Here is a 10,366-nt window from a genome sequence, read left to right as displayed (position 1 = left end):
TCGCGTGCCCGTGACGTCACTCACATGCGTCTGTCCAAAATCGTAAATATTCTCGCTCCAGCAGCAGTTTCCTCGGTGATAGCTAAGTGCTGTCGTTTAGCTTGCTAGCATGATGTCCCAGCGCTTAATATTTATCTCACTGGAAGCTGCCAGTATCTGAATTAGTTTTTAAACCCAGTAGATATTAAATTATATCGTCTATCTTTTTTTCTGGGCTCCGCGTTAAGTTACCGCCCATAAAGTTACTCTTCGTGTTGTGGCTAGTTTTTAGCTAGCTGACTCTCAGGCGTCTCCTTCGCTGTATTTAACGCCTATTTCAGAATAAAGTGATTATTTTTTTCCTCTGAATGGCGCATTCTTTAGTGAGCCTGTGCGCTCGGGAGGTGGTGAGTGACCACAGCTCGTCGCCCTTCTGGCTAAGGTGGGTCCCCAGTGAACTGTACGGGCCGCTGCTGGAGGCGGCGTTCAGCAGCTGCAAACCGCTGGCTGTGGGCGAACTCGTACAGAGGTGGCCTGAACGCGCATTGCGTGTCGGCGGACGGAGAGAACATGGACAGGCAGCGCCGAATCGACTCTGCATCCAGGCATTGTTACTTGCAATCGTCAAAGGACTGTCGGATCAAAGGTAGAAATGAGTTTACTGTTGTAGGATCATGACGTGAAAACTCGTTTATCAGTGTACCTGATCAGTAATAACAGCAACACTCGTCTTGCCTAGGTATGCTCTGCAAGTTTTGGACCTCTGTGGGCTGCAAAGAGACGAAGGAAGCATGGGAGACGCCATGGGAGGCTGGTCGCTGACTGTTGCGCTCTGCACCATGGTCGTTCAGGCGAGAGCTGGCGCACAGAGACTACAGAGGAGAGAGGCAGAGCGGGAGAGGAAAAGGTTCTCGGCCCTGGAGAGAGAAAGGGATGTAAAAAGAGAGCGGGGGCAGTGGAGGATGGGCAAAGAAGCAAGCGGAGATGAGTCGAACACTGATAACAACGACCTGGGGGGGGGAGACAGAGGAAGCACGAGATCAAACGGGCTTCGAGGCGAAGATGATCTTACACAAGGTGTGAGGAGGAGAATGGAGATCGAAAGGAAACGAGAGAGTGGAGTGACGAGTGGAGGAGGCGACGTGAACAGCGATGTTTTGATCCATGTGAGAGCGGATCTTTTTGTGAACGCTCGCTCTCTGGATCGGGTCCGTATGGCTTTGAGAACATTGGGGCCCCTCAAGCTTCAGTGCAGGTACCTGCGTGTGGAGGAGATTTCTGTTTCGAGTATCAGGACTCTTCTAGACCTCCTTCCTCACCAGGGACTTGTGGGCATCGACGTTCGCTACAGCAGCCTCGGCGTGTCCGGCTTGGCAGAGTTGCTGCCTCTGCTCTCCGCCTTTCCATCACTGGACTCCCTCCGCCTGCGCTACTGTAACCTGGATTTTCGAAGAGACCATCCTGGTCAGGGGGAGACCCTGAGGCACTTGTCTCTGGGTCTGGCGAAGCTTCAGGGGCTGCGGCGCCTCAGCCTCGCGACGCTGCGTCTGCCTGGTCAGCTGCGGGTGCTGCTCAGGTATGACCTGATGATCCCTGTCAACTGAATATGATGATGAATATATTTATTAGATCGAATGTTAGAGTACAAGTACAGTCAAACAGTAGTATGTATTACAGTACAAGTACAGTCAAACATCCTGTCTAAGAGGAGCATTTCAAAAAAGCCTTCGCGGTCTTGTTTCCGATGAAAGTCCTTAGTGCATAAATCATCGACATTTAACAATACCAATAAAATAAAGTACCTTGTTTATTAAATAAGTGCCTCTGGAACTGTCTCCATTTCCAAACTCTGTCTCACAACTTTTATTCAATTCAACACTGGATTTAGGAATTTAAAACGTTCATTGTAATGAAATGGAAATTACTTTATTATTTCCTATCTGGCTATCCAGTGTACAGTCTAAGATTATTCACACGAAAGCTAATTTGAATAGTATTTCCAATAATTGATCAATTATTTTACCTTTAAGTATGAAACATTTAAAACTAAGGTGTTTTTTTTTCTTACAAATTCTATAATTTTGCAAAAAATTCATACAAGCTGCTGTTTACAACCTTGTGAATAAGACATTAGTCCTCTACTATGAAGGTGCAAATGAAGAATGAATCGTTTTCACAATCAATGTTCCTTCCTGTCATCCACCGCAGCTCGTTGCCTCAGCCTCTACAGATACTGGAGCTGCCGTACATGAGCCTGAAGCCAGCCGACCTGGCGTATCTGTCCTGCAGCCATCACGCATCCACGCTGCAGCAGCTGGATTTGAGTGAAAACTGTCTGGATGAGAACACCCTGCCCTCCATCCGCCGCCTCCTCTCCCAGACGTCCAGCAGCCTGCAGCATCTCTCTCTGAGTGGCTGCGGCCTGACTGACGGCCTGTCGGGACTCTTGCTTCCCTCGCTGGGAGGCTGCCGGGCCCTGAAGAGTTTAGCTTTGGCGTTGAATCCGCTCTCTAGGGCTTGCCTCATTGACCTGGTGAAGATGGCTGTGAGAATGCCCTCCCTCCGTCACTTACTGTACCCCAATCCGCTGGAGGACTACCAGCCGGGCCTTGATGACCCGCCCTCCAGCGCTCAGCTCTTGGACTGGCCGCTAGAGGAAGTCAGGGACATCAACACAACCAGCAGCCAACTCAACAGGGTTCTGGTGGATAGCGGACGCTCTGACCTCTGTTTGACGTGTGACTATTTCAATTATGATAAAGACTTTGTGGATTAAGTTTCTGTCAGACAGAGAAATGTAGAAATCATAATAATGGGATAGTGTTCAGTTACCTTTTCTTCATCGCCGCTTTTGTCGTGAAGGATGATTTTTTTATTTATGAAAAACAATACAGTGACAACAATCCGATGTAAAATTTGTTTTGAGGAAATTGCAGGAGTTCTGAAGCCGGAGAGGATGGTGAAAAGTCATCGAAGCAACAGGATTGTTGTTTTTCGGAGCATCAATCATAAATGGATCGCAAGGTTTATCTGCTTATTCTGGAGTAAAACATGTTTTTCTTTTTCACGCACTTTATCTTTGCACCGTTTAATTGAGAATGTTCAGGATTATGCCTTTTTGTACTCAGTCAACGAGGGAGGGGCGATCTGGTTGAATTGTCTTATGAGCACATCCATCTACAAAACTGTTGGTTTACCGTAGCACAGATTTAAATGTATATAAATGTAAGAAATGAAATGGGACATGAAATACTGCAATCTACTTCAATCTTAGTCTGAGAAGTGGACACTGAAACCACCAGGTTGCCCATCCTGACATTCATCTTGTATATTAAGGCGTCACCATTATCATTAAAAGTGTACTAATCCGCCTTGTACTGCACAAATACATTTATATACTGAAAGTCAAAGAATAAATTTGACGCATTTAAACGTTTGGAGAGTTATTTAATTGTCAGATACAAACAACCGAATGTCTCATCCGTAGTATTCTACGTAGGACTGCTGCAGGATGAAGGACCGGCGAGGTGAGACCTTCACCCAGTGCTCGGTCTCTCAGGGGAGGAAGGAATGACCCTGCGTGATGAGAACGTGCTAAATGTTGATTGGGGACTTTTAAATAAAAATTAACAAAGCTGTGCTTGCAGCTTTATCAGGTTCAGTCTCAGAAAGCTTCGGTCATCATGCTCTGCAGCTTATCCTCTTCTCCAGTGATCGGCGGCGTGAAGTTTCTTGTGAAATATTGCACTTCTATTGTTCCCGACTCGTGTGCCAGCGCTATTCCTGAATATATATTTTGTCGCCCCGAGTCTCCAAAAGCAGCCATGGCCGTCACCCTGAGAGGAGAACAGAACACGCCCACCTGCGGGTCAGCACGACAAATCAAAAACACCTCCGAAGAAAAGCCCCCCCCCCTTCCCGCCTGTGTGACTCACCTGTCGGAATGAACCCTCTCGGTGACCGCGGGCCCCGAGTCGTTCTTCAGCAGGTCCCATATGTGGATGTTAGACGCTGCGTCAAGCACACAGAACACCGCCGGGCGGGTTTGGGACCACTGAAGTGAGACCACCGGTTCTCCAGCTGTACCATTCCTCCACTCTGCCACAGGATGCTCGAGGCTCACAGCGTGCAGCCTGATGCTGCCGTCCCCGCAGCCCACCTGGGATAAAAGCACAATACATGGTACACACAGCCTCCCTGCCATATTTGTAGAACTTAATGTGTTTTAAGACATTTTAAATTTATGAAAGGGACACTCTGGACAGGTCACCCCCGGACTCATACTTTTATTCTGACGGCTTTGTGCTGCTCTGATGCTCTTCCTTTGTCAAACAGTCCCCCCTCCCCCCAGGAAGGATCAATGGAAATAAATTATATATTATTTAAATTTCATCCAACTCACCCATAGTGCAAGGTCTTGAACTGCTAAAGGAAATTTTTGTTTCTGTACTGACAATATTCCCATGGGAGCAACAAAATCCTGATTTTTCTATTTGGGGTGTGGAAATAGAAAAAAAACTAATAAAAGTATTCTTACCAAGAACAAGTTTTGTATAAAAGGAGAAAAATGAATCGAGCTGACTTCCACCGGTTGGACTCCTGCCTCCCGAAAGCTGTAAAACTCCGGCGGAGCCTTCAAACCGTGACTCGTTCCATGATTAACCAGACCCTAAAAGAGGAATCAGCGAAACACGCAATGAAAATAAATGATACAAAATGCAGGGATGGAAACCATTTCAGAATGTTTTCATGAGGTTAATTAGCAAGGACATCCCACAGCGGCAGATACGATTATACTCGCCATGTTGGTGCCGATAAAGAAATGACTGGAGTCTGTGGGGAGGAATTTTAAATGAAGGGTTTGAAACGGTCCTCTTTTCACTCCGCCTCGCCGTGACGCCCTGACAACCAGACAGACAAGAGAAAATCACCACTGGCATTCCACAGCACATGTATGGCCAATAAAACAAACATATTTTGAGGCTGGTAGTGACGAACGATCACGGAAAGCAATCCAAATATCAATTTCACCTCTCGGCCGTGGCGAGGGAGGAGCTGTGAAGTAACTTCACTTTGCCCCCCGGCCTGAGCCCTGAAAAGAGAGAAAAAGAGGTGAGATCCTGAAGCTGGAGCCCGCGAGAGAGGAAAGATGTGAGCTGCCTCACCCAGATCCGTAGGCGAGCCTGCCTCGGTCACTTTCGGGAGTTCCACTACCACCTGAAGGGCAGAGAGGAATTCATGGAAATCTGTTATGGCATGACTTTGCTGTTTGAGCTGTGCAAAGGTTTTTAAAAGTCACCCTGTCTTCAACGCAGGCTGAATATTACTCTTAGGGTGCAGTAAATAGAGTTCTCGTGATTTTGGAGATGCAATCTGGAAGTAAAATGATGCAATAGTTAATCATTTGGTTTTACAAACCTTAATTTGATTAAAAACTGGCACCATTAAAAGTACATTTCACAGCGACTGTCGAATCCGTTCGTAACCGACTTCCTGTTGCTTTTAGAAAAACCTGACCGACCTGTCACTTTCACCCCACATCTCTGTGACACCCCCCCCCCCCAGCGGAGAAACACCTCATACCCAGAAATGTAGCACCCCGCTTTCATCCAGAGAAGCCAGCAGGAAGGACAATCCCGTTGACTCTGCATTAGGAAACAGAAGAAAAGGCATGACTGTGAACGGCTTGGGAATGATAAACGCGACCTTTAATCGACGGGGGGGGGGGGGGGGGGGTTTGTCCGTTCCTTACCTTCCTCGGATGCCACAAGTGGGACCTCTGGCCTCAGCCCCCCTGCCACAGTGGAAGGGACAACTTCCACAGACGTCACAGAGGAGAGGTGGCCTGAAGCAGCCATCACCGCATCTGTGACGGACGAGACGGCATAAGAGAGTCAAAGCAAAGCCGCAGCCGGCAGCCGGAGGGAAACGGCCTCGGCATCATCACGTCGGGTAAATGTAAATGTAGACGTGTGCCATTTAGTTCCCGTTGACGATCATTTCCCTTGAAATACAGAACAAAGAGTAAAATAGGAGCGCCCCCGCCCCTCCCTCTCTTTTATCGGAGATCATACCAGTGGAGAAGGTGGGCTGGCGGAAAGTCCACTCGTCCTCTCCTATCTTTAAGCGGTAATGGTTGCTCGGGTGCTCCCTCAGGTCCCACAGCACCACGGAGCCGACGGACGTACCCGCAAACACCAAGACGGCCTTTCCGGGGCTGAAGCAGCAACACCGCACCTGCAGCCGCGACCGTCAACAAAGGGCTCGCGTCAGCGTTTCAAGCGCCGAGTCTTAGGTCCCAAAGGAGCTGAAATATGCTCACCTCAGATTCGTACACGAGGACTTTCTGAGGTCTGGACGGCTCCCAAATATTCCAGACGCAGATGACGGCGCAGCCGTCGAGACGCACGGCGCTGGCCTCGGCCGTCGGGCTGTGGACCGACAGCATGGCGTGCTTCTGGACTTGAGAGAAATGCACCAGGCTGACGCCGCGACCTGCCGGCCCAGCATGAATCAACCCCGTAGTCACATGAATACATTATGCGGCAGATTATTACGAACAAGTAGGAGTCGATGCATAAGTGACTATAAGCGACTAAAACACCGCACCGTAAAGGAAAGGCAGTTTGGTGTTTAGCTGTAAGCTTCCGTCGCTGAAAGACAAGGCGTCTCTTTGAGCCTCGAGGTTCCGCAGGGACTTTCTCTCAGCGTGGTCCTCCTCCAACAGGACCACCATCACCTTGGGTCCGCGGCAGGAGAGAGACAACGGGCTTTTGTTTTTCGCCGTACAAAATCCCCTTCATACAAGGAGGTCGACAGCTGCTCAAATTTAAAACCAACGCACGAGTAGATGAGACAACCTGCGAGGCGGAGCGCAGGAAAGCAGCCAGACGCTGCGAATCGAAGCTTGCTTCGCTCGCTTTGTCTTGTCCGTCCGAGGAGAGACTGGGATCTGTCAAAAAATAAATACACACTCCAGACCTCTGAATGCTGAAACCCTGGGCCAATCAGGGTAAGATCCACGCGCTCCCTTACCCCCGCAGACGCCACAGTACTCTGGAGGATGCTGGGTCCACTTCTCACACACTTCTGTCCCCTCCGTCTGGACGTCCCTGTCTGCGTTATCTTCATTACACTGAACATAAGCCTGGCCGGGACGTTTTCACGCGTCATTGCTCGTCTAACCCAACAGAAGCAGTGCACAACACCAACCTGCTTCGTGTTTGCCGTTCCAAAGTTTCTAATATACATGTCGTATTCGTTAACAGGCGGCAGATCCAGAAGGGAGAACGTCACGGAGAAATCCAGATCAATCAAGCGGAGCAGCGCCGTGCTGCGTTTCCTGCAGGCACAAGAACACGCGTGGACATTTATTTTTTTATTAACATGAGATATCGTTGAATCGTGGTAAATTCAGAAGGCCATCCTACTTCTGCTTCATCGCGACTTTCTCGCTGACTTCACGTCGCTTCGCAGCCACGAAGTTGATGAACTTTCCACGCTGGGAAGCTCTGCTTCCGTTATTTTCAGATCCTACGAGCAAAGCAGCAGAGACGCACGGGAACTCTTAGAATTCTGTACAAATGATAAAATATTAGCAAAAGGGTCCAGATCCGGGAATTCATTATATCGTAACTAAGTGATAAATGGGTATTTTCTGACATTTAGTTCCACAAGCATTTATGGAGGGGCGGGGCATGGCGAGCTATGAAAGCATTGGATTGGATGCAATTCGAATTATTAGAAGACATATTGTGGATATCGAAGATGAGAAAATACGCTTTTTATTCAACTTAAACTGTACCTCTGGACCATTTCGGCTCATCTTCCTCCTCTCTGCTCATAATTTGTCTGGTTCCAACTCTCTCATTCTCTTCATCCATGGCTCTCTGAATGGTTTCAATTTCCCTTCTCCTTTGAGCTGTAAGCCCCTCCCTCTCTTGAGACGCCTCCAGATGCTGTGGCTCCTCCTCCTCCTCCTCCTCCTCCACTCCTTCTTTGACGCTCTCATCCAGCGCCTCAAAATCATCCTCGTAATCCTTTGATCGGAGAGATTTCATTACTTTTTATCGCAACACGTGAGCACAAGCTTTGCATCGTACGAGTATGGAAAACGATACGCCGTTAAAAAGGTCTCACCCGTTTCTGAGGATGTAAATGGATTTAAAGCATGCAAAAAAAACACAAAAAATAAATCCATCAACGTGAAACCCGATACAAAAACGTAATTCAGTTTTGACGTGTGCGACAAATATCATATCTATAAAGACTGTACTTTCACCTCAAAGTCATCCTCGTACTCCTGGTCAGCCAGATCTTCATCATTGACGACCTGCAGATGTAAATAATGCATGAATGAAAGAATATTTTAGACTCATCAATAAGGAACAGCTTCGTTTCAGCCCGTAGATTCATGAAAGCGGTTGCAGCAGGAGTTGAAATATAGTTTTTGTTTTCTTGCAATTAAAAGCTCAAATCAAATGCAAATAGTAATATTTTATTCTGTGTTTTATCAATGGAATAATAAAATACTCAACTAACCAAGGACCTTTCACGCTCCTCGTTGTTGTCATCGTTCACATTTTGCGTCTGGTGATCAGATTTCTTCGCTACATCCTGGATCACAGAAATGACTCAAAGTCAAAGATTCCATTGGGAGACCATCGATAAAAAAACCCAAATGGATTGAAAGCTTGGTCTTTAAGAGTAAAGATAATTCACGTATGAACAAACCTCCGGTTTAGTCTCGTGCCTCTGAATCTTCCCAGACGCTGATTTCCTGTCTCTTTCCACATCCTCCTCCTCCTTTTCTCTTTGCCTCCTCTCTTTCCGTTTGTCTCGTTCTGCTCGCTCTTTGTCGCCGTGGCGATGCCTGACCTCCTCTCCAGACCGCTTCGAGTCTCGCTGCTCCCCGGATTCGTAGTCATGCCTCCGCTTTTCATCCTGGTGAACAACGAAACCCGTAGAAGAAAACGCGAGACACGACGACACTGAAAACATTCTGTGGTGACGGAGATGCTCACATGATATCCTCTCTCTTTGTGTCTCCTCGCGCTCTCCTCTTTACGTCTTCCATGTTCTTCTATGTGCTCTGAAATAAGACAGATATGAGGACATAACAATGAAAATGACTAAGCGTACACGTAAATGTGGGCCTACCTCTCTCTCTCGCCAAACGTTTGTCTCCATGCCTCTCTCGTCTTTCTTTCTCATTCCTCCTGTCTCCATATTCAGCTTTGTGTCGCTCTGCCTCTCTGTGCCGATCTCTTTTCTCTCTTTCTATCCGATCTTCTCGTCCTTCTCTACTTTCCTTGTGTTGTCTTCTTTCCCTCTCTGCCCCGATCTCTCTGTCCCTTTCTTCCCTCTTTTTGTCTCTATCTTTGTCACCGTGTCTCTCTCCGTCCCTTTTTGTGTGCTTTTCCTTGTCCCTCTCCCTTTCCTGTTCTCTGTTCTCCTTGTGAACGCCATCATGCCCCTTTCCATCTGTTAACTTGTCTCTTTCTTGTCTCGTCTCCCTGTCCCTGTCCCCTCTCCTGTCCCTCGAGCCTTCTTTCCGTCGATCTGCATATCTTCCTTTATCATCTTCATCCCTCCTCGCTCTTCTATCATCCTTCTCCCTTGGTTTGTCTCCCTCTCTTCGGGATTCCTTTTCCGCGTCTCTGCGGCGTCTCTCTGTGGATTCCTCTCCACGGTGCTTTTTACCATCACGGTGCCTTCTTTCCTAAAAGTTGACAAACAAGTAAAAAATAGTTTTTTAAATGAATCACGTCTGATTTACTGCATTTAAAGTCCACTTTCATTCTCTCAAATCATTACCCCGATGTGTCTGCTCAAGTCAGCTGATCTCCATGTGTCTTCCATCGTTAATTTCTAAATAAATTGATTCATTATGTTCACTAGATGATCACAACGACACTCTTCCAAAAACAATGCATTCTTCTGACATTAAACCAAAGCATGTCAAACAGAGTAAGAAAACATTTATGCATTAATAAACTATAGGAGCTAAAGTTTGATCACATGACGGACATTACGTAATTTAGTCTAAATATTTTCAACCACTTCAATCCGGACAAGGTAAAATCCGCGGTTACCTTGTCGCCGTGCATATTCTCGTCTGCGTTTTTCCTTCTGAAGTCGCTTAATCGCTGAAAAACAGTTCATGTTTTTTGCGCTGAAGCCGCCATGATGAAAGTGTCCAGTGCGCATGCGCAGTTAGTAGAAACCAAGGAGCTCGCGACGCTACAGCCTGGCAACAGGCTTATTAATCAGCAACAGAGCAATACATGTTACGGCCAGTTGCCGTGGCAACACTCAACGACTTTGTTGCTAAATGTTTTTTTTTTTTAATTCAGCTTGTTATAATATTTGCACATAAATAATATTC

At 47.2% G+C, this 10,366-nt stretch overlaps 2 protein-coding genes across 2 annotated transcripts; one reads left to right on the top strand and one right to left on the bottom strand.

Annotated features, from left to right (window-relative positions):
* Positions 1 to 347: 347 nt before the first annotated feature.
* On the top strand, positions 348 to 3,221 carry si:ch73-174h16.4 (leucine-rich repeat-containing protein 14). Its single transcript, XM_068748160.1, has 3 exons — positions 348 to 625; positions 719 to 1,555; positions 2,188 to 3,221. Exons 1-3 carry the CDS (start codon positions 348 to 350, stop codon positions 2,753 to 2,755), a joined length of 1,683 nt encoding a protein of 560 aa, XP_068604261.1. The 3' UTR covers positions 2,756 to 3,221.
* Positions 3,222 to 3,422: 201 nt separating this feature from the next.
* dync2i1 (dynein 2 intermediate chain 1) lies at positions 3,423 to 10,200 on the bottom strand. Its single transcript, XM_068748181.1, has 23 exons — positions 10,074 to 10,200; positions 9,796 to 9,849; positions 9,139 to 9,700; positions 9,003 to 9,070; positions 8,713 to 8,922; positions 8,521 to 8,595; positions 8,261 to 8,311; positions 7,784 to 8,018; positions 7,410 to 7,512; positions 7,192 to 7,321; positions 7,015 to 7,126; positions 6,840 to 6,931; positions 6,589 to 6,718; positions 6,302 to 6,474; positions 6,054 to 6,216; positions 5,732 to 5,845; positions 5,563 to 5,624; positions 5,145 to 5,196; positions 5,011 to 5,071; positions 4,781 to 4,880; positions 4,517 to 4,648; positions 3,915 to 4,138; positions 3,423 to 3,815 (listed from the first exon to the last, which is right to left on the bottom strand). The coding sequence occupies exons 1-23, from the start codon at positions 10,086 to 10,088 to the stop codon at positions 3,644 to 3,646; spliced, it is 3,090 nt and encodes a 1,029-aa protein (XP_068604282.1). The 5' UTR covers positions 10,089 to 10,200; the 3' UTR covers positions 3,423 to 3,643.
* Positions 10,201 to 10,366: the final 166 nt, after the last annotated feature.

The sequence above is a fragment of the Brachionichthys hirsutus genome, chromosome 14 (genome assembly GCF_040956055.1).
Source record: "Brachionichthys hirsutus isolate HB-005 chromosome 14, CSIRO-AGI_Bhir_v1, whole genome shotgun sequence".
NCBI lineage: Eukaryota > Metazoa > Chordata > Actinopteri > Lophiiformes > Brachionichthyidae > Brachionichthys > Brachionichthys hirsutus.
Note: the sequence above shows the minus strand (reverse complement) of the source record. Positions and strands in the feature narration are given on the sequence as shown.

Excerpts from the sequence above, each read along its gene's own strand:
- si:ch73-174h16.4 (XM_068748160.1), top strand. The coding sequence starts at position 348 with ATGGCGCATTCTTTAGTGAGCCTGTGCGCTCGGGAGGTGGTGAGTGAC. Across the intron at positions 626-718 it reads AAAGGACTGTCGGATCAAAG|GTATGCTCTGCAAGTTTTGG; the intron begins GTAGAAATGAGT and ends CGTCTTGCCTAG. Across the intron at positions 1,556-2,187 it reads CAGCTGCGGGTGCTGCTCAG|CTCGTTGCCTCAGCCTCTAC; the intron begins GTATGACCTGAT and ends CATCCACCGCAG.
- dync2i1 (XM_068748181.1), bottom strand. Across the intron at positions 5,846-6,053 it reads CCAGCCCACCTTCTCCACTG|ATGCGGTGATGGCTGCTTCA; the intron begins GTATGATCTCCG and ends CGTCCGTCACAG. Across the intron at positions 4,881-5,010 it reads TCCCTCGCCACGGCCGAGAG|GGCGTCACGGCGAGGCGGAG; the intron begins GTGAAATTGATA and ends TCTGGTTGTCAG.